Here is a 27,921-nt window from a genome sequence, read left to right as displayed (position 1 = left end):
GCATTCATTACAAATAACACTTGGCCTATTTCCTAGGCTTAAAACAGCTAATTTAATTCATTTATTTCAGTTTTAATAATAATTCTCAATACTTTGCAAAAATGAACCAAGGAACAGTTAAATGTCAGATTTTTCCAAATTTATCGAATTTTTATATGTTTTTTGCCTGACTTTGATCCCTGGCATTGCGATCTATCAAATGGTGAGCGAACTTTGAGGAAAATTCTCTAAATTGTGAAATGAATCGCGATTTTCAGGAAGGAGGCAATTGATGCGCGCCGCTTGACTAGTATGAAAACGTTTTAGCCGATTTCATCACAAATTTTAATGGCAAAAATTGTAACATTTTTAGCCTTTTCCTCATTTTTAGCCTTTTCCTCATTTTTAGATAGTATTTCAAGCAAAGGAAAAAAGAATTTACATCACAAATTTTCTGCAAATCTTTAATTTCATGGAGATGAACCAAAGCTTAAAATCAAGATCATTTGGAATTAATTTCCAATCTAGTAAAGCGAAGGAATTAGCATATCAATTAATTTTGTACGAAAAGATGTCAAAATGAAAATATTTAAACCAGCCAAAGCTTTTGAAAACAAAATTAGAAGGTCAAGGATGTTCTTCGCAAACTATAATAAGGCCACTAGCATATAGCACATTAAATTACTTGAGCCGCGGGTAAAATGTGGAAAAAAGGCACACACAAACTCGAGTCTACGCAAATAGACGCGCGGTCATCCGAACAGGCTGGTGCAGAATATTTTTCACGCTCGCCGAGCAGTGGGGTTGTTTTTCAGTCTGACACGTCGACCCTCGCCACGCTAATAGTGGAAACCACTTTTCTGCCCATTACCTGCCACGCCAGACTCCCATTTTCGATATATGAATCTGGCTGTCCCTCTCCTCGTGTTTTTTACGCCCTCACGCCAGGCCATGCGTTTGCATGATAATAAGAACGAAAGCTTTCTAATTACTTTGCGCTGCATCGATCACAAGTTTTATGGAGAGGAAACTTTTCTTTTATTCTTTTCGGATGCTTTCTGCCTAAAATTACACTGGTGAATGCAAGAGGTGGAATTCGACTGCCAATGTAGAGGGGTGAATTTTTTATCAGGGGTGCGGATTTATTTCTGTGCGCACGCCGGAGGAGAATATTGGCAGCACATTTTTAACATATGGAAAAAATATATAACACTTTCTACTAGATATAAATTCATTGGCTGATTGATTTCTAGGAGATTACTCAGTTCAGGCTCTTGATTTGCTGCAATTTTAAACGTCATCATATTGACCTGTGATACTATAATGTATTATGACTAAATGTGAGAATAAACAAACATAAATAATATATATTTTATGGAAAAGCCTTTCAGAAAATTTGTGAAAAATGCTTTAAAATATTATCTAAAAGGGTGGAAAAAGCTAAAAATTTTCACATGTCACCAATAAAGTTTCTGAAAAAAATCGGCCCCAGATTTGCGAGGTAATCAAGCGGCGAGCACTTTCTGGGATCCTTATTGGAAATCATGATTATTTATTTCGCCAGAAGGGAAATTTAGCTCATAAGTCGCACACCATTGGACAGATCACGACGAGACGAGAGATCGAAATCAAACGAAAAATCTGTTTTATCTGTAGAAAAATTTGGCAATATCTTAAATTGAGTTGTCCTCATTTCATTATTGCACATTGTATAGAAGACAGACAAACTATTGCTTACATTAAATTCACAAACAATTTAAATCAATTAACCATTTATTTGCTATAGTCAAGAATGCAATATGTTCTTGATCGTTGCATGGCTCTTCTTAAATTAAATATTTCCTCACCACATTCAAAGTTTTTAATTTGTGTGGAATGAAACAAGTTTTTCGGCCTGGTTAAACGATCGAGCAACTGCCTTTTCTCCTTTGAGCATGGCACGCTTTGAAAATATCAACTTGATCACGTCTGCTCGAAGTCTGCGTCTTGTGTGCGAAACGACGGCTTTTCACCCCCGTAAGCAAGGGAGAGAGTTCGTTTTAATTAATTCCCTTTGGCTGGCACCAAATCAGATTTCCTATAATTGTGTCCTTTTAGGCCGAGCGCGCGTCTCCCTCTCGGCGCAAGTGTACCCACCCAAAAGGCGGATTAAAATCAGAGGATTTGGTGCCTACGCCGTATATAGTCGCGGCAGTGAAAATAATCAGCGCACTTCTTGCTATGGCGCATCACAAGAGCGAAAAAAGATATATTTCGCTGCTCACTCTCTGCTGTTGTAACGACGAGGAAGAAATTTAATGACGTCGTCGATGCTCTTGTTAAATTCCGCACCGCACCTGTTTGCGATCGGCGAATGCACAAAAACCGGATGCTGCTGCTGGAAAGCGGAAACTGCTGCCGAGAGCGCGAGAGAGAGCATTTTTTCGCTTCTATCTCCGATCGTGCGCGCAAACTTCCAAAATTTTATTCTGAATTGGCAGGAACCGATTGCTCTTTTCCCTTCAATGTGTGTATTTTTTCTCTTGGGTAAAATGCTTTGTATTGAATTGGAATTGTGTTTATTTGCATTATCTTCGATACAACGTTGTAATTACATCTATTGCTGTTCAAACATTTGCAAACATGTTAAAAAAGTACATGCAATCTGCACCACATTTGAAAAAATAAAAAGGTTTTGTGTGAAAATGAATTTAAAAGTTTGAACCCGATTTAAATAGATAAATTTATTCAAACAAATAGGTTCATCAGTTAAATAGAATAGATTTGTAATTCAAAATAAAATAATTATAAGAAAACCCCTAGTCATGGTTTTGTGTTGTTAAAGATCTTTTTATAATTTGAATTTCTCAAATTGAAAATATGCTAAAAACAAAAACATTTCGGCCTTCTTAAGAATTCAACGTAAATTGGTTTGAAGATTTTTCTTTTACCCCTTATGGATTATTTTTGAGAATAATTTAGTAAACTGAGAAAATTAGTAATTTTTGTGATTAATTGATTAATGAATATACAATTCTAAAGCTACAAAATTTCTGCTTTTTAAATGAGATTACAAGTTTGTGATTCACTTAAAAGGCATTTTAAAATATTACACAAGTATATATTAGGGTCGAGTGACACATATCACATATATTTCAATCTTCCAGATTTGAAACATGGATGTTTTCAAGATATAAAAAAATACTTCAATAACATGAATACAGAAATATAAAATAATAATCTCTATATTCCCCATATTCAGTTTCTAGATTTTTTTGCAATAAAAGGGTGCATCTCTCGTTTTGCGTTCTTCAAAGCGGGGAAAATGGATATTGCTTAAATTTGAAATCAAAATATTCCAATTTTCTCCAAAATTTCCTGTGCTTGACCAATGTTCTTTGCAGAATATATATATATATATATATATATATATATATATATATATATATATATATATCCCCTTGTCGAGATCTATACGTATTACACTTTTTGGAGAAACTCGTTGTTGATATATATGAAATAAGATTTCAAGTCCTTCACCATTTTGTAAAGCAAGCTAACTTTGCAACGACTTCTCTAAAAAATTATAGTGCCACCTTATGCTTATTTTGGCTTAAAATGAATCATTAGGGATTTATGCATTGGTATTAACAAGGATTTTCCGTGTTTCACGCTCTGTACATCCTCTTCAAAACCTTTCAAAAAGGACATTTCAGTAGGAGAGGAAACAAAAATTTCTATCAGTATGAATCATTTGAAAATTAAATCCTCCAACCTCCATAACGAGAGAACAGAGTCCAGAGTGCTGAAACGCAAAAATTACTGACAATGAGCTGATTTATTAGGTAGATAATATGCAACACGCTTTTCTCAGAAGACTAGCACGTTGCCCACTATAATGTATTTTTTCCCAGTACCCAGCTTCTTGCTGGATTGCTGAGCATGCGCGGATTCGAGCGCGCAGTCAGCCGCAGCCACCAGCTGCTTCGAAGCCAAAGCTTCACAACAAACGCACATGACTTGAAAATGCATTGCTGCGATTGTTGCTCACGTTTCCTCGCAGTTAGCACATAAATTTCCATTTTGTGAGCAACGAAGATTTTATTTTTAAATCCACAGCAATGCATAATAATATAAAAGATTGTTGTCGATGTTGACACCTTGAATATTTCGCTAAATTTCACCTATCACCATGAATGAAAACGACATTAAAGGTACACATCAGTCAAAAACGATTGTTATTTATGTATCTATTTGAAAAATTTCCACCTTATTAGAAGCGTTCAGAGACTTCATCATCGAAAGACACGCAGAGGACCTGATCAAAATCTTGCGGGCTGAGGATAAAATGCACCCAGCGAGCAAATTGTGTTCGTTTAATGTTCCAGAACATTCCACTGATGTTTGGGGAACATTCAAGCGGAATGTTACTGACACACGAAAATGTGACGCTTTTTAAACGTTAGGGAACATTCCGATTGAATATTACTTTAAGTTTGTTTTATGTTCTGTGAATGTTCCGAGAATATTCCTTGAAGCTCTTTTAATATTCAATGAATGTTTAGATAATATTCGTTTGATGGCCGATGAATGTTATGAAGCATAAATGACACACGTGGAACATTATTTCTATAACGGTTTCAATACACGAGTTAAGTAAACCCTTAGTGTTCAAGCCGCCAACAGATGGCGCCACCATATACTTATCTATATTTTCGATTTTAAGGCACTTCCACTGCGATTTCAGACGCAATCCAGCTTGTGCAATCTGCGTCTTGAATTTCTCATTTAGACTGCTAAAAACAAAAATTAGTCAAGCCATTTCACCGTAGAAACGTTAGAAAAGATTTTAATTTATTTCAAAGATTTTTCATGATTCTACGGCGATTGGCTTAACCGATTTTGAATTTTACCACGTCAAAAGAGGACATATATTAAGTGAAGAATGCACAGCAGCAGGATCGAGTTTGAAATCGCAGTGACAGTTCCTTAATTATAAGATCGGAAGTATAGTATAAGTAGGTTGTGGCGCCATCTGTTGATTGCTCCGAACACTAAGGGCTTACCCAACTGATGCATCGAGCAGTATATTTATTTTTAATAAAATGCGGTTGCACAATGAATCCACTGGAGATGAAATACATCAGAGGCAACTGCATTGCTTCCCAACTTTCCAGAGTCCAAAGGCGCGCAGCTTGTGTAATAATCTTGGCACGCTGTCCATTGCCTGCGGATTGGATCCCTTTTTGCCATCACCTGATATGTGTGTATGTACGTGGGCCACGCGCGTGAATTAGGGACGGGAGAGGATCACTCTGGATCACATCATGACACGCCGGAATTATCTGTGTGAATTCGTACCATTTAGTCTAATTCTGCATTAACTTTGGTGATTTATACTTACATTATATTTCCAACGAACTTAATCAACGATGTTGAGACAATTTCACACTTTAATCTTGCAAAAGACCTCGTGAATTCGGCGATATTTCAATTAAGTCGGCAAGAGCGACACGCAGGGGACGCGCGCGAAGCTGATTGAGTGCTGCAAATTCGCAGCAGCAGCCTAATCGGCTTTGTTTTTGTTTTTGAGCAATAATTAAAATGGCGCATGTTTTGAGACCAGTTTTTAAATTAACGCATGCGCGTAATTAATGTTCTATGAATGTTCCCTGAACATTCAAAGAACATAAAACCATTTTTTAATTTTTTAGTTGATTTAATATCTTAACGGAATATTCAGCTACATTCTATTTATGTTCATGTTCCTAGAATATAAATGAATATTCATCGAACATAGAACATAGAGATAATGTTTTAACCTGATATTAAATGAACACAACATTACTTCCACACAAAAGGAATGTTCTTTTAATGTCAAAATATTATTTGAACAAACTTTGCTCGCTGGGCAGCACTACTCCGTCAATGTCAAGTAACCAATTAAATTTTTAATACAGTTAGGCAATTCATCATTAATCATATAACGTATTAGCTTCATCAGCCTGTTTGAATCCAACTATGACTTGGGAGACGGCCTGCTGTCCAACCCGGCAGGCTGCCTGGCCATCTGTGACAAAGTTCTACTCGACTGCCAAGCTCTGGTCGTGTCTCAGCAGCTAGACGAGGTTCGCCACGAGTTTGTCACTAAGACTAAAATCCACACTAGATTTTCCTGTAAACTACTCGTTAATATTGAGTCGTTTTGTTGCTAATTTTGTATATTTGTAGCTCTGCCAGCGTGTCCAGAGCTGCATCGAGCTGCATTTCCTCGCAACGAGGACATCAACAGCTTCCTCAGAGTCACAGGGACTGTTGTTCGGACATCAGTCTCTAAAATGCTTGAGTACCAGCGGATTTACAAGTGCAAAAAGTGCAAGTTCGCAAATGTAGTCAAGGTGTGGCTTTCAAACCCTGGTTAATTTTGAAACAATTCTAACGGAATCATATATATGATAAATATTACTTCTTATTTTGAAAAATTTCTTTCAATTTCAATATTTGCTTTAAGTAATGCTTTACAGAAAATATGTGAAAATCCCTTTTTACCTTTGCTTGAAAAATAATTATGCTAAATATTTCCAGATTGCTGTTTAATTTTTATATTAAATTGGCTCAAAGTTTGCATGCCCTATTCAAGCGGTGAGCACTGTCTTCATATTGCAAATCATGATTATTTATTTCGTCAGAAGGGACATTTAGGTCATAATTTGTACTCAATTGGTTAGATTGCGATAAGACAATAAGAGTGATCAAAATCAAGAGAAAAATCATAATTTTTTCAAGAAATTTAAATTGCAATTTAACTAATTTAACTGTTACTTGGCCTTGATTTCATTATTTCCGATTTTAGAGATAAGCAGTTGCTAAATTTAGCAAACAATTAACTCTGTTACTTCTTGCCATAACAAACTTATGTTGTTGCTCTATTTAATTTAGCAACCCTTATTATCTTTTTTCCTAAAGGCTGATTATGAACTCAACTACTACATTGTGCCGCCGAAAAAGTGCGGGCACCCCGATGGCTGCGGAAACGGAAATTTTGAGGTCATTCAGCCGGCTGATGGGCTGAATTACAAGGATTTTCAGGAAATAAAACTGCAAGTTAGCGTTGATTCTTGATGTGTTGCAGGGGACTCAAAAGAAAATATTTTAATTATAGGAACAAGTCACGAAACTGAGCATTGGCACAATGCCCCGCTCCATGCTGGTCACTTTGGAGGACGACCTCGTCGACGCCTGCAAACCTGGCGATGACGTTGTGATTTGGTGAGGGAAAATCGCATCTCTTTTTGAAAAATTCTAGTGTGTCGTGATTTGAATTAGGCACAGCGGCCAAAATTTTTTGATCAGTGATATACAGAAATGTAAAGAAAATGCCAAAAATATTAAAATTGATTAATTAGCTTTTGCAAATATGAAAATGGAATTCTTAACAATAAATTGGCCCAGGACTGACAAATGTGCAAACCCTGCTATTCATTTCATTGAACGTGATTTTTTTTTACAATCAGTGGCATCGTGAGTCGACGTTGGAAGAACCTAGGTGCTCACAAGCGGTCGGACATTGAGCTGGTGCTGAAGGCGAACCACCTTCAGGTGTGCAACAACCAGCAGATGGCCGTGCTGGTGACCAAGGAGACGCACGAAGAGTGTCTGCAGTTCTGGCGAGAGCACGCCAAGGCTCCGCTGCAGGGCCGTGACCTGATCCTGGCCTCAATGTGCCCGCAGGTGTTCGGCCTGTACATTGTCAAAATGGCCACTGCCCTGGTTCTGGCTGGTGGCGTCGCCAGGGTCGAGGAGTCCGGCGCCAGGGTCAGGGGCGAGTCGCATTTGCTTCTGGTTGGAGACCCTGGCACGGCCAAGTCGCACATCCTCAGGTACGCCGCCAGGCTCACCCCCAGGTCTGTCTTCACCACCGGCATCGGGTCAACTTCGGCTGGACTCACCGTCACGGCAGTCATGGTGAGCCATTTTATTTTTTAAATTAGTTGTTTCGTGTAAAGTGGATAAGAAGAGCAACTTAATTTTTACCTTTACCTTAAATTATGCCCTGAAAATTGGGACAGAGTTAAAAAATTTCCAGGTTAAAATTCCAGGTGTTTAAATTTCTGACTAAATCAACTCCAACAAAGTTTGCATGCTGATCTAGTGGCGAGCACTATCTCCTTGTAAAATCGCGATTTATGTCGCCATGAAAGAAAATTTAGCTCGAACTTTAAACACCGTTGGATAGATCGCGACGAGGGAAACCGAAATCAAGTGAAAATCGTTGACAAAAATAACAGTTTAATTTATCGAGAAATTTTGCAAATCCTGTTCCTCGGTCCTAATTCGATACAATAAATTATAGTAGTGATTTGATCAACTACTAATTGTAATTCAAATTAATTTCCCTTTTTGGCCCTGTATAAATCCATTTTTTTCTCTTTAAAGTCTTTAAAAAAATTTAAAGACATGATTTTTAGAGATAGCAGCACACTTGAATTTTTATTTATTCAACTGTTGTCAGCGGCGCCGAATCCTCACGAGTTCTGAGCTTTAAGCCATAACTACAGAAAGGGTTTGACTGCTTATTTAGCTAGTTGATAAAGGAAAGCAGGATCGGTGGTGAAGTCCATACCTATGGCGGTTTATTCATGTCAGATGCGCTGAGAGTATTACACTTCGGCTACCCAAGGGAAGAGCAGGGGAGAGAGCGAAAGGACTTGACCGGTCCGCCGCCAGCAGGAGATGAGGAGAGAGAGAGAGAGAGAGAGACGTCGCGGGTTTGTGTGTACGAGCGCTGCCCTCCGTGAGGGGTGGTTGTATAACCTGAGACCTGAGACTCTCCCTCTACTCTCCCCTTTGGGTGCCCGAATATTTTACATTGATTGCCTCGTTACAAGTAATATTGATCGTAATATCGTCAGGTAAAACCCTGACAACTGTCTAAAATTTCATAAGCAAAACTTAGAAAGATTGCAATTTTATAATTTTTCAACTTTCGCAATTTACCCAAAACAAAATAAAAAATTGGGAGCGAATGGTTTATTTAAAATTTAATAAAGGAAAAATATGTTTTGCCATATAAAATTATATAGCTTGCAATACTCTAGATCCAGCTGATAACAATTCCAATATTTAGTTGCCCTGACTCTCCTTAAATCATAATTTTAATTCTGAGTTTGATCCTCCATTTTCTGTCAAGTCAGATAAATAATTTAGTAATGAAAATGGATTAACACCTTATTTCTGTCTTTAGGAATCCGGTGGTGATTGGCAGTTGGAAGCAGGAGCGTTGGTCCTGTCAGACGGCGGGATTTGCTGCATTGATGAGTTTAACTCAATCCGAGAAAACGACAAGACCAGCATCCACGAGGCGATGGAGCAGCAAACTATCAGTGTTGCCAAAGTATAGTTTTCTCCATTTATCTAAAAATCAGATTTTAACTAGTTTATGTTTCATGAAGGCTGGCCTGGTTTGCAAACTGAACACAAGATGCACGGTGCTCGCGGCGACCAATCCTAAGGGGAAGTACGATCCAAACGAGCCGGTGACCGTGAACGTGGCGATTGCTAGTCCTCTTTTGAGCCGATTTGATTTGGTCTTAGTCTTGCTGGATTCAACAAATGAAGATTGGGACCGGTATAAAATCATTATATCAATACGATAGAGGCTTCAGAAAATTTTCAGGACCGTTTCAGATCATATTCTGCGAGGGAAAGACCCGACAAAGGCAGAAGACGTGCAGAGTGACACCCTGTGGAGCATGGAGAGGATGCGCTGCTACTTTTGCATTATCAAGACGCTTAATCCGAAGCTGACCAAGAATGCCAACCAGATTCTGAGTCGCTATTATCAGGCTCAGCGGAGAACTGATCAGAGGAGCGCGGCGAGAACCACCGTCAGACTGCTCGAGAGTCTCATTAGGTTAGAATTTTGCCTACGTTTATTTTACAAAATAATTATAATTTTTTTCACAGATTATCCCAAGCGCACGCTAGACTAATGTTCAGGGAGGAGGTGACGACGATGGACGCTCTAACTGCTGTGATTTTAATGGAATACTCAATGCTTGGAGCTGCAATCCTGCCAACTGCCAATATTTACCACGCTTCATTTCCTTCAGACCCAATGCTCACCTACAGGCACCAAGGTTAGCATTATTTTGCATTGTTTAAACTTTAACTCAATATTTCCCCAATGCAGCAACTATAATTTTGGAGAAACTGGGCCTGCCAGAAATCTTGAAGCAAGAGCTGGACTGGTTGGAGAACGGGCCCAAGAATGATGGACCAAGCTCCACAACCAGCGGTGGCAGCAGCGACAGACTTGAGTTTGTGTCTCAATTCCAGTCAAACACCAACATGCAGAAACTCAACTGCATCCTCATGAACATCCGCAAGAACCGAGACAAAACCGCATGTGCCGTGGTCGACCACCAGAAGAACCCGACAGGCGCGAAACGCGCCCGGAAGGAGAAGTCGAAAAAGACGCAGGCTGTTAGAGGTCCGTTCTCCAATTCCTCCTCTTCCTCTGAAGATGAAAAAAGCACGTCTGGTAATGAGGAAGAAAATAACAAGCAGCCGTCGCAGCAGAGAAAGAGGATTAGAGTGATTGAGTCTAGCTCGGATGAAGAAAATATTGAGGATCCTGCTGCTCAAAAGAAACCTGTTCCTATTAACCAGAAACTTGCTGAGCTGAGGAAGTTTGCATTTGCCAAAGCTTCAGGTTCAAGTAGTACAAACTTTTTTAATTCGCCGCCCAGTAGTGCTAGTGCAAACAACCTGTTCCAGCCAAGAAAAAAAAATTTATCTGCCATTCATGAAGGTATATTTGAATTCACCAATAATTGAGAAAGCTCTTATTTAGTGTTTGAAGCCGCCGATTTTAGGGCACCTCCATTGTGATTTGGGACTCAATCCTTCTGTGGTTTATTCGACCACCTATAAATGATTTCGTTTGATGCGCTGAAACTTAAATCGTCTCAGCCAATCACCATAGAAATGTGAAAACCTCTTTTAATAACGAATATTTGTTGACGTTTCTAGTTTCTATGGTGATTGGCTGGATGCTAATTTTGGTTTTCAGCACTTCAAAAGAAAAGAGCTGAATGCACCGTAATAGGAATGAGTCTTGAATCGCAGCGGAAATGCATTAAAGTCTAAAGTAACTGCTGGCGCCATCTGTTGTTGGCTTCAAACACAAAGGGATTTTGCTAATGATGAATCTATAATTATTAGAAAATAATCAATTTAAATTTTCTAGAGAGCAGTGCTACAGAATCTGGTACCCAGAAGTCTGAGGCTGAAATTTCTCCTCCTGCCCCAGCAGGTTTACTATTTTTTTTACAGTTAAATATCAACGAAAATTTACAATTAATTGCAAAATTAGTGTCATTTTTCGGTTCATACGGTTCATACCATGTTTCTGATTAAAACAAGATTTTAATACGGTGCGTTTTCCAATCAATAAAAATAAATAGAAATTTCCAATGGTTAATAGGAGCATTAAATTTTTAATAAATATTAGAGAAAGTATGAAAAAATAAATAAAATTACAAAATGAAATAATCTATTTTTTACAATTTTGACTCCACAATGATTGTTATTTTAAAAATTCACTATAATTTTGTGATAATGAGAAATACCGCGCATTGAAGTTTATTTTGCGATGCAGTGGATTGTTTCAGAAAAAAATTTGTTTTTTTTTATTCCTGCATGATTTATAAATATAAATATTTTTGTTCTAAAAGGCATTCATTTTTAAATTTTTATGTATTCATTTCTTTTTTCATACATTTCTTAAATTTGTCCCAATTGAATATCATTTTTCATCTACCGGGAATCAAATTTCTAGCTCCAGTCACGGGCGATGTTACTGCTAATGAGAGTGGATACAAGAGTTTCCTAAGCTGCCCTGATAACAGTGTCCTGATACCGCCGCAGCAGACACTGTCCACCCTGGAGAAACTCAAGAAATTCGCCTGCAGATCAGCGTCTTCTGAACCAAATGGAGCCGAAAAGGAGCCTGTAGTTAAAAAGAAACTGACGCCTATTGAGGCCCTCGCAATGTGCGGCAAGAAGCTGAGTCAACTGTCAAGAGCATCGCAGAGCAGCGGCACGCAATCTCCATTGTTGAATTCTCGAAAACTGCTTGGTAATCCATTTTTGGCTGATGATGATGATGATGACATTGATTTCAGCTTGCCATAAAATAAAATTTATTTTTATTATTAAACCGTTTCGTTATTTGAAAGATTTTGTTTCTGATTCCTGATTTTATTAAGAATGGATTATTTGTAGTGCAACTTATTGTCAGGTCAATTTTGGCTGCAACTAAATCCTGAAGGATGAGTAGTTCATGCACTGGCAACAAGAATTTTCCAACAACAGTAACATAATCCTCATTAATGCCTAGCGAGTGTGATGAAAAAGTAAAAAAAGATGCATCGGCCGGGAATCGAACCCGGGCCGCCCGCGTGGCAGGCGAGCATTCTACCACTGAACCACCGATGCTTAGCAACGATGATAATTTATCAGTATATATATAGCAAAACAACTTTCAAAGCGTAAGCTCATGCAGATGAAATCACTGAATTTACAGTATTCTTAAATATGATACCTGATCAAATAACAAATAATATTTTAGAGTGGTATGGTGTCATTTTTAAAATTCGCGAAGCTGCGTCGATAAAGTCGCGAAATTCATGCATATCAGACAAGCTTCCGCTTATATACCATGCTATGGCGCTGTGGTCGCCTTTTATTTACTTTGTTATTGTCAATCGTCAGTGTCGTCAGATCCAGCTCATTCAATTTTTATTTCAGATGGATCCTCAGTGATTTTGGTTCATTCTTACAACTGTGTTAACTTCGTTTTGAGTTGGTGAGTAGTCACGAGTGGCCCAACAACTCGCTTGGTGGGTGACATTTTCCTATTTTCGGCGCCGTCACCGCTGCATTTACATTTATATAGTGTTGGTGCACTGCACACCCGAGTCGGATCGGAAAATTGAAGGTGCACACACCATTACAATTGTTATGTATGTACGCATGAATCCGCCTCGCTCTTGTGCATAAATTAACATGCGTCCAAATTACCAACATACATACATCGTGAATTCGGCCCGGAAATCGTTCGTCCAAATCGCATGACATACGTGATGAGACGATTTCGGGTGCCGCGGGAACAAATAAAAACACTGACAAAATGGCAATTTTTTATCTCAGTTTGAAGGTCGCGGCCGCAAATTTTCCGCAGATCCATTGCACCCCTATTTAAATTTGTCGTTTTCTAGGATGTGTTTCTTAAGTTAATCGAAATTTCCAGGGCCGGATATTGTATCACATTGAAATTGGTGGTTTCGTGAACATGGAAAACGTCAGTGCGAGGCCCATTCGGAAGGTGCAGCGCAAGAGCTCGACTGGGGAACTGCACCAAATTTGGGATGCCATCGCTTACTGGACCAGCGACAGCATGAGGCAGCAGCCTACCCAAGAGCGAATACATAGTTTTCTTAAGGCAAGATACGGCATCACCGAAGGTTCGAATTACATGTATTTCACAACCCCCGAACGGCTGTGGGTGTGACAGGGATTGTTTTGTTAAATTGAGATTTTCGAAATACTTGTCTGTAGAGTCGGTAAATGCGATGCTGATGAGGTGCCTTGACGACCAGCTGCTGCTGCGGGATACAAAGCAGGGTACCAGAGGCAAACTTCTAGGCAAGATGGTGGAAATTTATACCATCCCCTCCTCGCTGGTATGTGTCTTATTCAGGGTTCGACCGAAGATTGAAAATCGTGTAGTGTTTTTCCGTAAATAACTTTTCTTTTTTACATTACTTATTTTGAGACTTGCATTATAATCGGTAAATCCTTCAATTTAACTGGTGCAATATTGAACAAATTTAACTTTGAAAATTAAATTCCAGTGTTTTACATAAAAAAGGCCGCAATTGAAAAATAAAATGCTGGTGTTTGTTTTGATTTTGCTTATGGTTAAATTAAAAAAAAAATCATTATCCCTTTGATTAATTGCTTATTCATCAGGTGTATTTTTTTTTAATTTTCCACCTCAAGATTTTTCATTGTTGTTCATATATTTTAACTATCTGAAGTGGAAGATATTTAATCAACTTTATTTAAATGTAATAATCATACCTACACGAGTCAATTTCATTTCCAGAAATCGTGAAATATTATTTTTTGCAGTTGACTTGCTAGATAATATTTTTGCTTTCAAACTTTTTTTTGCGAATGGTTCTGTAAACCTTGAACTAGGTGAATTTCTTTTCTTTGAGATGTAAATTGTAAATTCGAATTTATTGCAGAAGAGCGAAGGTTGGGATTGGTACTGTACCATCTGCCACGATAAAGGCATAGTCACAGGCTGCGTCTCGTGCCACAGAGTCTATCACAATGACTGCCTCCCTGAAAAACTTAGGTCTGACAGCCTCAAGTGCCCGATTTGCACGGTGAGAATTATTTTTATTTTGAAAAACTATATTTAAATCAATTTGTTCAGGAAATTGAAGACGAGATGTCTTCCAAAAACCACAACCTCGAGAATCTAAACAAGTGCATTGGATTTGTATGCGAGCGGGTCAAGTTCTTTGTAAGTCATTTTAATTTCACCAGTAAAGTTTTTAATAACTCATTTTTCAGGTGCCTGAAAACTTGTTACTCCGCAAGGTGCCTGTCGGCCTCTTTCAAAAGTCGATCAGCTACCAAGACACTGAGGTCGAGCCGTACCGCGAGGCTCTCATCTTCTACGAGCAAATGAGCGTTGGAAAAATGGCGCGGAAGGCCCAAAACAGGGAGTACAAGACACTTGCCGAGTTTGTTGCTGATGCAAACACCCTGTTCCACAATGTGCAAGTGTTCCACCATGGTATTGTTGTTGTTTGCTCCTTAAAAGTTACGAAATTTGTTTATAGAAACAACTGTTAAAAACCTTTTAACGTCATATTTCTAAGACGTAACGGAACTTTAATCGGATGAATCATAGGAAATTCATATAATAACAAGTAGAATGGCCTGAATATTTCGGGACTTAAGATAATTGAAAACTTTGCAAATATTAGTGTTTAAAATAATTGATTGTAATTTTCAGCGTTTGTTGAGTTACTGTGAAATTTCACTACTTACAGTTTATGATTTTTCTTGTAACTTTAATTTGCTTCTTTTAATGGTAGTTTTTTTTTTTAATTAATTTTTGTTGCATTATCTATGATCGCAGGCAACAATCAGTTCCCAGCGCCAACCCTGAAGCCAATGCAAAGAGCGCTTATGCATGATGCAGATGAGATGAAAAACTGCCTGCAATGCTTCTTGTACTCGAACGAGCAGCCTGAAAACTGGTACTGTCTGCCCTGTGATCCCCCACACACTCTTGTTTATGCCAAACAGAAAGGATACTGCTATTGGCCAGCCAAGGTGAGTGCATTAATTTGCCCTGGTAAACATTGTGGAACTAAATGCCAGAGAAAGCTAAAATTTTACTCAGTAGAATATGAATCGTCAGCATTTGCAACCATGCAAAGGATTTTAAAAAATGCTCTGCACTGGTGAACATTGGGGAATGTTTGACAATTGGCTAAAGGTTGTGTAGTGATTTTTCCTCAGAAGGAACATGCTTTTTGGTACAGAAATATTTCAAAGAATTACATTCATATCATCTAAAAACTTTTATGTGATTTTTTTATGAAATTTAAATAAAAAGTAATCAAAACAGGGTTTTTTATTCATAATTTTTGTTGTTTAAAGATATAAATAAGAGCAGAAAAATAGGATATAGAAATATCTGAGAAAAAATTCTCTCATGTAAATGTTTGCAGGTGATAAAAAAGAACGAGGACGGCAGAAAAGTAAAGTACGATGTGCGGTTCTTTGGGCCGCCATACGAGCGGGCACTGATAGAAGAGGCCTTCATCAAGCCCATCACCACTCCTGTCAGCTCGCTCAGCCTGAAGCGCACGGCCAAGCTCAACTCTGCCCTCGACGAGCTTGAAAACCACATGAACCAGCTGAACATGAGCAAATCTCCTGTGCCGGTGGCACCCAAGAACAGTGTGGTGGACAACGCCACCGCCAGCCCTCCAAAGAAGAGGCTAAAGGTAATTATATATTTATTTTGAACCATTTTTTGCGATTTACCTGATTTGCACAAGCCTGAACTTCATTTAGTTTAGATCTTTCCCAACAAACATCTCAATTCAAGTTGCAATTGAACAAAAAAATGCATTCAAATGCAATTAATTAATCAAAAGAATTTAAATCTTAAAAAAATAGGAAATGATGTTATGTTTGGAGCAGACTGCCAAGCAGCAGGAAAAGGTGCCAAAGCCTGCTGCCCCAAAGAAGGAGGCTGCTGTGGCGGTGCCAGTGGTGGAGCAGCTGGCTGAAGAGCCTGCCGTCGTTGATGCCAAGGAGGAAGAGGAGAAAACTGAGCCAGAGCTGCCTGTGGAAGCGGACATGCCCCCTGAGCTGGACGCCAACCGAAACTCCGTCACCTCGTCCGACAGCCGCAAAGTGGTGATGGTAATCTTTAGCTGAATTCCCTCTGCCAGATGATTTAAACAGACGATTTTTTCAGGAGGAGAGTTCTGAGGACGCTGTGTCGTCAAGCAACGCTACCAACGTATGCTTTCATGCTCTCAAGGAAAATCAATATATGTGACGTTTCAGTTAAATTTGGAGCTTTTATGAAAAATTAACCTATGAAGGTTAAAACCTGTAGGGAATTTTATTTATAATTAATTTTAAATGCCAGTTTTCGTTCAATCTTGGTCACACTTTTTTACTTTCTAAAAAGTCCATGGCTGGGAGAATTGGAAATTTAAAAATCAAAATTTTTGATACTGTTTTCATAATTTTTTGAGTTAGCTGCCAGGTCACGTAGCATTGTTTTGGTAACCAGGTAAATTTTCCTCTTTGATTAAACTACCATTCTGTACTTAAAATAGGGAAATTAAAAAAAAATGGAAACTTGTTTTTACATTTTTTAAAAGCAATTTATATCGGGAATTTTTCAGCTTTTAAAAAACGCAGGTTTTTTTGCAGTAGATCATTTAAATCTATTTTAGCAATATTTTAAGTTCTTTTCCGAACGTCAATAATGAGCCATGGACCGATTTGTCTCATCAAACGTTGTCTATGAACCAAATGTCATCTTCACTGTGAAGAAACTGAATTTTTCAATCTATTTTCTAAATGAAACGCCGCATCCCAAGAGTTTCCTTGATAAGTCAATATATTAAACCAAAGATTTTTCAGGGTGAGGTATCAAACGCAAACGCAGAGTGCCTGGAACAACTGCGCCAGAAACACGCCGTGGAAGTGGCCAAAATGCAGCAGGCGCACGCTGAGGAGATCAAGAAGCTGAAGGAGGAGCACCGACTGCAAGCCGAGGTCATGAGGGAGCAACACAGAGTTGCTATTGAAGAAACCAAAGCAAAGATTTGGGTAAAATGACTGACCGTTTTTTTGTACCTGCTTTTGAATGCAAGATTGAAGGAAATCTTGATTTCCTTACCCTTTGTGCGTTTGCATGCCCACCTTTTGCACTGTCAAACCCTCTCCAAAACCTGTGTGTGGCTTTTCAATTAATAAACGTATGAATTAATTGGCTTTGCGTTTCGCTTGGGAATATTTCTTTAAACTGACGGGTTGTTTCTGGATGTGCGCAGTGCTGCCAGTGCTTCGGGGAGGCCATCCTCTACTGCTGTTGGCAGACGGCATACTGCAGCAAAGAGTGCCAGCACAGGCACTGGATGAGTGACCACAAACTCAAATGCAGACGAAGCCGCTGAGACGTGAGAGCCGGAAAAAATCATTCGTAGGCTTAAGAGCAGTCATGTTTGAGTCACCGTGTTGATTCCTATTTTCGCCCACGCTGTGTCGCACTTCGAGTCATTTTATTTGCAAATTCGCCTCGATCCTCATCGTACTGATTTTTTTCTTAAGTGGGCAGCCAAAGAAATCCAACAAACTGTTTGTGTTAGTCATCCCATTTCGAATTTTCCGGTTGTGAGTTGATGGGCATTACCTACTCACTCGTGTGCGTGTTATCATGTTTATTTTAATTTTGCACTGCTGGAGTTGTGTTTTTTTGTTTGTTATTCATTGCAAATTCGCAATCATTCTTCACTCGGTTTAGTGAGTGTGTAAAATACTGTTACTATTTTGGGTCCAATCGTTTAGGCTAAAGAACCTGTCGAACCCCTTAAACCTGACTCTGGCCGCTCGGCCAACTTCCCTGATAAGAGAACTCAGCGTTTGTTTGTTCTAACGTGCATTTTTTGCCTCAAACACGATTACTTTCACTACCAGTCTATAATATTCAATCTGCCATTGTTCTCGAGGGATGGACGGACAAATATATTTTAGGAAAATCTATAAAATTAATTGTTCAATCCAATTTTTGCTAAATCGTGGTGATTTTTGGTATAAACATATCGATTGGTGGGTAATTTTTTTTATCAAAATTCTCTACCAAGAGTACGAGAAAATTCTTCCCAGAGATGGCGGCGACTGGGGTCCATAAAATTTTCAGCCAGTGCATTTTGGAAAAGATGCAATTCTTCCTCCCCAGCCATCATGGTGCTGTTTGCGAGCGAAGCGGGCAGTGGAGGGGGAGCGAGCGAAAGAACCGGAAAGAACGCGCTCTCGTCCCCCTCCACTCGCAGCAACAGAGACATTCTCCACTTTTTTCGCTACTCCAGCCGTCTGGAGGCACAAAGTGGTGGACAGCACCGATTGGTCGAAAATAAATAGTAAAATTTGCTATATTTTTCTTATCATCTTTTCTCTTTAAAAAATAAATACATCGTAATTTTTAATTAATTGATAATTAATATCGAAACAAATTTACTGTCAAAAAGTTTCGCCGACACATTTTATTTTTATTTTTGAGAGCTTTGATCTGTTATACTATCTTGTGCGTGAAAAATCGGAAAAAATCTGGATTTGGCCAGAATTAAACAAACTTATTGAATAAAAAAATAAATGAAAAAATGAAAAGCCCCATAAGACTCTCATAAGACGCTGTACATAATTCAGAATAATTGCCATAAATTATAATTTTTGTCATATTCCTCCCATTTCATAAAAATCTACACGTTCGAGGCAAAAAATATCATTAAAAGCGAAACAAACCCTGGGGTTTCTTGTGAATTTTGGATGTAGGTGCGCACGCTGAAAACAGACACCTTTTGCAAACTGTACACTTCTCGAAAAACGATTCACCGGTAAAGAAACAGTGTGCAAAAGCGTGTCAGTGCGACAAACGGCGCACAGCAAAACAATAACTCGCATTGCCTTATATTGCTGTTAATGTCTATTGACACGGAAATTTAAAGAGTCGCTCTATCCATTCTAACTCCAAGTTCTTTCCACGACCTGTGTGGCGCTAGGCCATCCGCTGAAAGTGACGTTGTCCTTAAAAGAGGACATAAAAATCGATTTATTAATTTTGCCTTAACAATCACGCAGTATTGATTTTTCATATTCGTGGAACTAATATAAATAGCCAGCATTGTAACCAAAAAAACCGACAACTCTTTGAGCACAAATAAGTACCATATCATAATTTTTAAACAAAAATTATTCTCGCCCATGCTAATCATAGTTGTTTTTTTTATTGATTGTTCGAGATTTTAGCAAATTTGATGTTATGCTGAGACACTTATATCTATATATTATAATACTATCAATGTTGAGTTTATTTTGTCATTGTTACACTGTCTGTGGTGAAAAGCCCATCTAGTTTGGAAGATAACCCAAATTTAACTGACAATCAAAAGAAAAAGATGGCTACCATGGTTCAGGAGAGCGTAAAGCAAGTTTCCCATTGTTTTCCAGAGTCATATCAAACGAATCCGCGGATGCACAGCACAAGTTGATTATAAATTTTAAAAAAATTGGACCATCTGTGCACCCAATGCCTGCGTAAAAATACCGAATTGCCCTTACTATACACACACGTACATGCATACATATATACTAATGTAGCCTTTATCAAAAACAGAAAGAAAGAAGCTCCTGAGCCGTTTTAAGATAATATACACCATTATTAAAATATTACTATTCATAAGTATGTATACAGAAAATCACAGTTACCATAGTTATCTATTCTGAAACCAAATTCTATAGTTATCTAGGGCGCTGATGATGATGATGATGTAAACCCTGTATAAGCGCGGAAATATTGCACGCAAAGCTTGTAGTGTGTCGTATTGCAGAGTCAATGAAATAAATATTTTGAAACGAATACCTTTGGGTTTTTATTGTGTCTTCAAAAACATATTCACAGAATTATAATGATTATATGAAACACGTTATCACAAACTACGCGCTGCTTTCTAAACAACAAATTAAATCTAAATTACATTTAACTCGGCTAAAAAGGTGTAACAATTATTAAATAAGAGACTGCCGACTGAGGCAAAATGTATACATTTTGTATAAATATCAAGCTTTGTTTAAACTAATTTAAAATAGTTAACACTAATTTTTCTGAGATTCTCTGTACATGAACTGACAATGTGTCATACTTGGTGTTACTCACTAAACCGACAATCTCAAAACTATATCGCCATTTTATTGTCGAACTTACTGAAGAAAAAATAAAACAAAAATGCGCGGTGGGCTTGCCTGAAGATCTGTGGAGTTAAAAACGAAGAATGTCCTTTTTCTCGTCAGCCTCAGATTCTGAAACAAGATAAAGAATAGAAAAATTAAATTACACACTTTTATGACCCACACCGTAAATGATCAAAATTAAAGACTACAAGATTTTAATACGCTTCAATTTTTAAAATCTTTCTCGTGGATTGTTTAATGACTATGTTAATCGTATCTTTTACCATTTATTTACACTTTTCAGGGGATTGCTTAATTTAATATATTTTAAGCGAGCTCATTAGAAGTTTGTTAAATATCAAAGAACTGAAAATAGAAAGGAATACACGCACAGACAATTTTGTGAAATAAAATAAACGCGCGTTATTGAATTTTGTCTTTCAAAATTTTTCCCTAACAGGTATAACCATTACGAATTGTTCCATGCAGAACTAAATCATGCAAAGATAAAAAAATCCTTCGTCAAATTTATTATTTATTTTGCTCTTTTTTATCCCTGTGAACCCTGTGGACCGGGAAGGGCGCGCACTGCACTATAGCACGAATGCTGAAATTGCGCAAATTCTGATATTGAACTGTTAAAATCGGACCGGATCAAAATTTGAACTCTAAATCTGATCAACTGCATACTAATTAATATATCTTTCCACTTTAAAACGTACCTGAAGTGGTGGTCTCGTCGGGGGTAAGGGGCGGCTTGATGAGGTGGTTGTTGTTGTGGTGCCTGGCGACGGGGGGCGAGACGCGATAAAGGCCGGGGCTGCCAGGGACGGACTGCTCGCAGCCCTTGTCGAAGTTGAAGACGTCGACGTCGGGCACCTTCTGCACGGGCGAGCTCTCGTTGCTAGAGTAGGGTGGGCTAAGCTCGTGATATGAGGTGGCGAGCAGCTTGCGGGCCCGCGTGATGCCCGGCGTCGGCCGCAGCACCGTCAGCGTCACGCCGTTCTCGCTGTAGCAGCCGTACGAATGCGCCCGCAGCGCCGCCTCGTTGTCCGGACTGCTGTCCATGAGCCCCCCACCCCCACTGGACACCTCCTCGTACGACTGCAGACTGGCCTTGCTGGCGAACGACTTGGACAGGGACAAATTGAAGATGTTGTTGATGTTCAGGTAGCTGCTCCGCTCGTGGTTCTGGCTTGACGGCGATTCCGGCGTGTTTTGGTGCAGGTAGCCGCCTCCGCCGCCCCCGCCAACGCCGCCCTCGTACGAGTTCAGGCCCTGGCCTAGATGGTGCGACGGCGTGATACCTGATATCGGGGTTGCTGGACCTACGCATAAATAATTACTCATTTTGGCGGTGTTAAATAAAAAGAATATTTAATTTTAGGAAACTTTTGTAATAAATAATCGAGCAGGGACTCCTCAGTTTTAAAAAGTTTATTTTGTTGTTTGGATGATTTTTTGTGAGTTCACGTTTGTGCAGGTATAATTTAGTTTCAAATGATCTTTATTGTGGTTCTGCAGGGCTATTTTCGACACATACCTCGATTGCTTTAAATGAATTAAATAACGTTAATATTTAAAAAAACGCTTTTATTTTTTTAGCATTTGTTTACAATTAAAAGAATTCAGGGGGTTACCCTTGGGGCCACCTAAGACCATGAGAAGGGGTATAAAAATCGAACAATGATGTCAGGGTTACCCTCGAGCGATCGAAATTATTGTAATTCCTATGAGTAGCCAATTAAAGGATGGGATCAGTCTTGGTTCGATCTCCAATATCTGCACACCGTTGGAACAGCCAATTTGAGAACTTTAAGAATCTGTGCAATATGACCCTTTGGAAGCCATCAGGGCCCTCAGGAATGAAATTTTGGGCTCATCAGGCTGTTTTCACTATTTCCTAACCGCCCTGATGACTTCCAAAACGGGTCAAAGTGCACATAATACTGGAAGCTCTTGACTTCGCCGCTCCAATTGTCTGCAGGTCTTACAGATCAAACCGATACAGCGCCCGTTAGGATTCGCTGAATTGATAATAATTAATCATTTCGATCGCTCAAGGGCTACCCTGACACCATCAGGGTTCGATTTTTTACAAGCTCTACAGCCTTATAAGTTTCCTGAATTTTTATAAAATTGATATTAAAATAACTTTTTAATTTTTATAATAAAAAAGCATTTTACTTTTCTTTATTTTAGAAGGAGAAGTCATGAGCTAAGGTATGCTTACAAATTGTTACGAAACTGTTGCATGTATGCAACCTGCGAGGAAGTAGAGCCAAGATATTGCATATCTCTCCGTAATTTATATATAAAAAATCGTTAAAATTAAAAACAGAGGTGCTGGTTGCTCACCTGATCCGGTGTTGGCGTAGTAGGGCTGCTGGGGGCCCATGTTGGGGTTGCCGGAAAGCGGTGTGCTGGGCAACCGCGAGCCCGGCTGCGGCGCCTCATAGGCGGTGAGACCAAATTGCAATTTTGAGTGGACCGTGTAGTACTGGTACAACCACGGATTGGCGCGCATTACTGTTGCCTCCCGGTCACTAAAACGTCCAAAGGTCATTTAAATCAAACTGGGAATGAGAATGGTTGTTTCGAAAAAAACATTTAAGTTCATTGATTTTCACGTAGAAAAATAATAATAAGGAGCACAATTATGCGTTTTTTTAAGTTTAAAGTTAATTTTGGTTATTAATGAATCCAGTTAATACATACCCAGTTAAGAAATAAATAAAATCATGAAATTTTATTTTTGACACAGAGTGTAATTTAAATTTAATTAGAAAGATTTTCATGCTTTGTTAAACTAACTGTTGCAAGCGTCGTGGGTCTGGAGAGCTTGCAATTGTTGTCACTGTGCTTTGAAACAAGGCGAGAGTGCAGAGAGAGTGTTTCGATCGAGTTATTTAAGAGGCCGACCTGAGAACCTGGTTGGTGCACACGATGACGGGGCTGTTGTGCGTCTGTGTGTTCCCCTGCTGTGTGTGGTCCAGGCTGTCCTTCACCTGCAGCACGCAGTGCAGCCAAACCCAGTCGCCCTTTTTCCGCTGCAGCCGCACCAGCAGAATGCACGACTTTTCCTGCTCCGACTGTGTGACTGCGCGCAAAATAGAGATCAGTCAAAGTGAAATTTCTACGATATAGAGAGAAAAGAGAATCGAAAACTTACTAAGTCGGTGCTTGGCTTGCGCGTCTCGCAAGGACTCCCAGTGCAAAAGCTGGTACCACGACACGCCGAGCAGTTCTCTTCTTTGGAAGCCTAAGTGGAATTCGCCACTGAAACATTCCAATTGACCTATTAACACAGATCTGTGTTTTTGCTTGGAAAACAAATAAATAATATAAATATTTAGTGAATTTATCGGAACAAAAAAGGTTAACCAATCAATGGTGGCTATATTTCTTACAAAAGATATGTTCGATTTGGTTCTTTCTCCAAAATCAATCATCATATACATGTGTATATGACTTTTGTATTTTTCCCTACTTTTTACCCAGAATCTAAACTCTAAAGCTCTCGGATAATATTGACGAGAGGGAAAATTATTTTTTGCTGTGTGAATTTTGTATTAGTAAAAATGTTTCTTTTAATATTTTACAAATCCAGTCTACTCAAACAAATTACCGGCCGGTGCTAGCTCACAATTAGATAGATACCAATCAAAGCTATCCCATAAACAAAAAGTATGGTTACATAGAAACAAAAAGATATTAATCCAAGGTGAGAAGCCATTTTTAAATTGCAAAAAAACACTCGACACATTCAGAAAGCAACTGATAATCAAGATTTTTAAAACCTTAAATTTGGTTTTCCAAAAGATGAATCCAAAGAATGTATAACTTTTTTAACTGCTCTAAATGTAGATGAGAAATATGCATTCGCTAAAATTAAAAAAAAATCCCACAAAACCGCATGAATATAAATACATCAATGAAAATATTATATTCTCTAGTAAAGCAAATAAAAGAACGCAAATAAAAGCAACGCAAATAATAGAAAATAAATAAAATTATGTCATTACTTGGTATCTAGATGAAGAAATCGCATGTCCATGGCGTGCACAGTGGTGAAGACGGACGTGGAGCCCTGGACAACACACTCCCTGGTCTCAGGCATGGCGATCGGGGTGCATCGGGCAAGGAAGACAGGTTGCTGTCTCGGACAAAGGCTGGGTGGTAGGTGCAGAAAATGACCCTGGACCAAAACAACCTGCAAATATCATTCACGATGGTTAAAAGCCAGAATTTGGCAAAATCGTGGAAAATTGACAAACAGAGCTTCCAATGATTTTTTGCCTGAAAATTTGGGCTAATATTAATTATTCCTCTTTTAAAGCGTTGAATTAAAAATGATCAAGACCCTGCGATAGAAGTTACAAATATTATTAAAAATCATTTTCCAAAATCTATTCTCGGTAAACAATATTCTTTTTCTGAAAACTCAAGAAATATTGTATCTTATTTGATCTATACTTGAGACGCTCAAAACAAATCTTTGATGTCAAAATTACCAACAAAATCAAGTAACAACATATATTCACTAACAGTTGTTTTAAAAGGGAATATTTATTTAGATGTTTTATTGTTTAACAAACCAAAAGAACCACCTGGACTTTCGTTCGAACAGATTCAAATCAGAAGAAAATCAATGACCGTACCTTCTGGTCACCGAATCGCATTTGTCTGCGGGCATTCCTAGAAACGTTCATGCGACAAAGGAAGAGGCGTTCCTCGTCTTCGAGGCTGTTGGTGGCTCTGGACAGCTCGGCCTGGATGGCAGCGTGGTCCTGCTTGTCGATGATGTCGAACACCGAATCGCCGTGGATCAACAGGTCCTCCTACGAACAAACACAAGGTTCCCATGAGAAAATTTGCCTTTTTACGACCGCTCCAGAGCAGAACAAAAAGTAACCCAATTATTGCAGCTCGCGTTTCCATTGAGTCATTTGTGCCGCGCAAAATTATTTGGCCAGGCATTCTATGCTCGTTTTCAGCCAGATGCGTGTTTGTCTTGGGCTCAGCACAAACACACACACACTCGTCTCGGCAAGGGCAATAAGGAACAAGAGTTAATGCCGCATTGTTCTTCCCGATTCTGTGTGGGGTTCACAGAGCAGAGAATAAATGACCGACTCCTTAAATATGCACCGAGAATGGTGGGCACTAAAAATATATGGCCAGGTGATGATCCTTTTGTGAGCACAAAATTATGTATTTTCTGCTTTTGCCATTATTAAAATCGGACATTATCCGTATCTGCCCACAGGAGGAATCCGAGGGAATTAATTTTCTCTCATTGTCAGTACCTATGCAAAGGAAATAAAGTTTTGTGGCTTCGATTTAATTTAATTTCGACTTTAAATGTCTAGAGTACAAACTGAGTGTCCGAATATAGAATTGATTTAAGTGCATTTTAAGCAGAACTTAAAATTTTTAAATTTGCTCCTGCTAGGATAGTATGTTATATATTTCTATATTTTTTTTATTTCATCATTTCACATCTTTAGAGATGGGCGACCCCTGATAGCGAACAACTCGCGAAAACGCCGCGTCCCAATAACATTGTGAATGAATAAAATGGGCGCACGGCTCATTGGAGGAAACCCAGTCTACCACAACGGGGTATTTTATTGAAACGCTAGACATTCGTCCCGTGAAATCATTCACGCATGTTGGAAAGGTGTAAAACAGCAAGTAGCTAGTCGGAAAGCTTTCGCAATCCTGCCAAATCCGAAAGTACACGTCTTTATAATGCCTCATCAGAGTCAAATGTAGGCGCAAATCAGCCCGCACTGACCCCAAACATCACTCGGATCACCCCTCAGAACGAACAAAAAAAGACCTTAGCGGAAAAAATTTGGAATGATTCCTAGGTCTCGTAAAAATGCATTTTTTCTGAATGAACAACGGATTGAGCTTAATGATTCAAACCTCTCAGTTTGAAAAATCTCAAGCCAAAATTTTGCACTTTTGGGCGGATTTACAGTTTACAGACGGTGTTTGCAGCTCAAGATGAGTTAGTGGTTTCAAGAATTGATTGATTCTTGCTAATTTGTTGGTTGACGATTGGTAGCTCAGAAAATATTCAACTGTCTAAACTCACCTCAAAATGTTTGCGCAAAAAATAGCCAGCCGGAAGAAACGCACCTATTTTAGGATTTTCCTCATTTTGCTGTGTTTTTCCGAACCGATAAACTTCCAAAAATATTGTGCCTAGCAAGACAAACAAAGTAATCGATTTTTTTTAAATTATTGGATAAATTATCAAAATAATTAAAGATTAACAAATGCATTTGGTTCGAAAAAAGCGCTAAATGTACGATAAATTATGAAATTTTAGTGATATGTTAGGTTTGTTCCGGGAAAACGCGGGATTATTCTAACCCTGCTGCCGAGTCGCAAGCTCGAAATGTCTACATATTTGCAATACATTCCAGCTAGTTGATCAAACTCTAACGGTCCGATTACAAATTTAATGCCATTGAAACACTGGAATCGTGAAAATGCATTATAAGGGGAAAACACGGTCTCGGTACACAATGGTGGAGGCATCTGCCAAGAAATTGGCCGATTTTCTTGGCTCCCGCGAAGAGGTTCAAAGTTCCCATTTGCGCTGCTGCTTGTTTTCGTCTCTCTCTTGAGAGAGAGTGCAGTGTGCGCGCGTAAATTGGCGCATATAAGCGAGACGAAGACCAAATAATGAACGGCAAGAGAGCGATTTTATTAAAATACGAGCGGCCATAAAATAAAACGGCCGGCCGGGGCAAAAGACTTGACGCCCATTTTTAATTACGCTGCTCGCATGACACACTCGGCGTCGCCGACAATGACACACGGCGCTCAGCTCCCTATTGTGCGATAATTTATGGCGCCTGCCTCGATCGTTCCTTTATTTATTTTTTGCTGGCAAAATGACAAAAAACCAACTATAGGTATTACGTTTCTCGCCCGCCGCATGCAGAGAGGAAAGGGCTTGCGGGAAGCATTTTAATAATAATAATCTTGTGTGCACAGCCACTTCCCTCAAGCTAGCAGCACGTGCGACAGAAACCATTCTCTTAGCGTGTTTCTTTATTTGCTCCGCACACCAGGGATGCAGATGCAGAAATACTCTCGATTATTTACACTTTTACGTCGAATATAACGTGGAAACTATCCTTTTTCAGTTAGTTCATTTTAATGTGGTGCTGGCTTCAATATAAGTTAATCAAAAAATGCAATCTACAAAAATTGTATACAACAAAAAACATTGCTAGAGAATTTAAGCTATTTAAATTTTTATCAACGTGTTATTTTGATCTATTAAATATAAAGAAGAACTTGACTCCCTGATCAAGTTGAAATTAAATTGATTAAATCTGATCCATTAAAATTGTTCAGAACAACGGCAAT

At 38.8% G+C, this 27,921-nt stretch overlaps 3 protein-coding genes, 1 long non-coding RNA gene and 1 other non-coding gene across 7 annotated transcripts in view; 2 read left to right on the top strand and 3 right to left on the bottom strand.

The window, feature by feature from the left end:
* Positions 1–3,947: 3,947 nt before the first annotated feature.
* Positions 3,948–12,181, top strand: LOC135936066 (DNA helicase MCM9-like). 2 transcript variants are annotated; one of them, XM_065478747.1, is made up of 15 exons: positions 3,949–4,172; positions 4,236–4,311; positions 5,873–5,893; positions 5,954–6,135; positions 6,190–6,356; positions 6,925–7,062; positions 7,121–7,227; positions 7,473–7,923; positions 9,203–9,352; positions 9,411–9,586; positions 9,635–9,871; positions 9,925–10,097; positions 10,151–10,771; positions 11,210–11,275; positions 11,801–12,181. In XM_065478747.1, the coding sequence occupies exons 1-15, from the start codon at positions 4,151–4,153 to the stop codon at positions 12,154–12,156; spliced, it is 2,943 nt and encodes a 980-aa protein (XP_065334819.1). In that variant the 5' UTR covers positions 3,949–4,150; the 3' UTR covers positions 12,157–12,181. The 2 variants fall into 2 exon arrangements, with proteins under 2 accessions (XP_065334820.1, XP_065334819.1); XM_065478748.1 differs by lacking the exon at positions 11,210–11,275 and having other exon boundaries at positions 3,948–4,172.
* On the bottom strand, positions 4,582–5,864 carry LOC135936068 (uncharacterized). Its single transcript, XR_010574283.1, has 2 exons — positions 5,363–5,864; positions 4,582–5,303 (listed from the first exon to the last, which is right to left on the bottom strand). It is a non-coding gene; the product is annotated as an uncharacterized LOC135936068 (long non-coding RNA).
* Positions 12,182–12,388: 207 nt separating the features above from the next.
* Positions 12,389–12,459, bottom strand: TRNAG-GCC (transfer RNA glycine (anticodon GCC)). The gene has a single exon. It is a non-coding gene; the product is annotated as a tRNA-Gly (tRNA).
* Positions 12,460–12,692: 233 nt separating this feature from the next.
* Positions 12,693–20,215, top strand: LOC135935501 (zinc finger MYND domain-containing protein 11-like). Of its 2 annotated transcripts, none has more exons than XM_065477890.1 (12): positions 12,693–12,829; positions 13,274–13,487; positions 13,582–13,706; positions 14,277–14,420; positions 14,471–14,560; positions 14,611–14,836; positions 15,185–15,381; positions 15,783–16,061; positions 16,237–16,485; positions 16,541–16,585; positions 17,221–17,409; positions 17,634–20,215. In XM_065477890.1, exons 2-12 carry the CDS (start codon positions 13,316–13,318, stop codon positions 17,754–17,756), a joined length of 1,839 nt encoding a protein of 612 aa, XP_065333962.1. In that variant the 5' UTR covers positions 12,693–12,829; positions 13,274–13,315; the 3' UTR covers positions 17,757–20,215. The 2 variants fall into 2 exon arrangements, with proteins under 2 accessions (XP_065333962.1, XP_065333963.1); XM_065477891.1 differs by having other exon boundaries at positions 12,694–12,829; positions 16,261–16,485.
* The window catches only part of dysf (dysfusion), a 55,293-nt gene continuing 47,587 nt past the window's right edge, over positions 20,216–27,921 (bottom strand). The window contains exons 6-12 of the mRNA XM_065477889.1: positions 25,188–25,367; positions 24,552–24,739; positions 23,699–23,805; positions 23,449–23,626; positions 22,885–23,072; positions 21,249–21,854; positions 20,216–20,655 (exon numbers count right to left, since the gene is read on the bottom strand). Coding sequence (XP_065333961.1) covers positions 20,615–20,655; positions 21,249–21,854; positions 22,885–23,072; positions 23,449–23,626; positions 23,699–23,805; positions 24,552–24,739; positions 25,188–25,367 — 1,488 coding nt within the window. The 3' untranslated portion in view covers positions 20,216–20,614. The remainder of the gene's footprint in view (positions 20,656–21,248; positions 21,855–22,884; positions 23,073–23,448; positions 23,627–23,698; positions 23,806–24,551; positions 24,740–25,187; positions 25,368–27,921) is intronic.

Source organism: Cloeon dipterum, chromosome 2 (assembly GCF_949628265.1).
Source record: "Cloeon dipterum chromosome 2, ieCloDipt1.1, whole genome shotgun sequence".
In the NCBI taxonomy this organism is placed as follows: Eukaryota; Metazoa; Arthropoda; class Insecta; order Ephemeroptera; family Baetidae; genus Cloeon; species Cloeon dipterum.
Note: the sequence above shows the minus strand (reverse complement) of the source record. Positions and strands in the feature narration are given on the sequence as shown.

Bases quoted from the DNA above. Each gene is read 5' to 3' on its own strand.
- LOC135936066 (XM_065478747.1), top strand. From the start codon at position 4,151: ATGAATGAAAACGACATTAAAG. The intron at 6,136-6,189 runs GTAAACTACTCG...GTATATTTGTAG, and splicing joins AATCCACACTAGATTTTCCT to CTCTGCCAGCGTGTCCAGAG. The intron at 10,772-11,209 runs GTATATTTGAAT...TAAATTTTCTAG, and splicing joins TTTATCTGCCATTCATGAAG to AGAGCAGTGCTACAGAATCT.
- LOC135935501 (XM_065477890.1), top strand. From the start codon at position 13,316: ATGGAAAACGTCAGTGCGAGGCCCATTCGGAAGGTGCAGCGCAAGAGC. The intron at 16,062-16,236 runs GTAATTATATAT...TTAAAAAAATAG, and splicing joins CTCCAAAGAAGAGGCTAAAG to GAAATGATGTTATGTTTGGA. The intron at 16,486-16,540 runs GTAATCTTTAGC...CGATTTTTTCAG, and splicing joins ACAGCCGCAAAGTGGTGATG to GAGGAGAGTTCTGAGGACGC.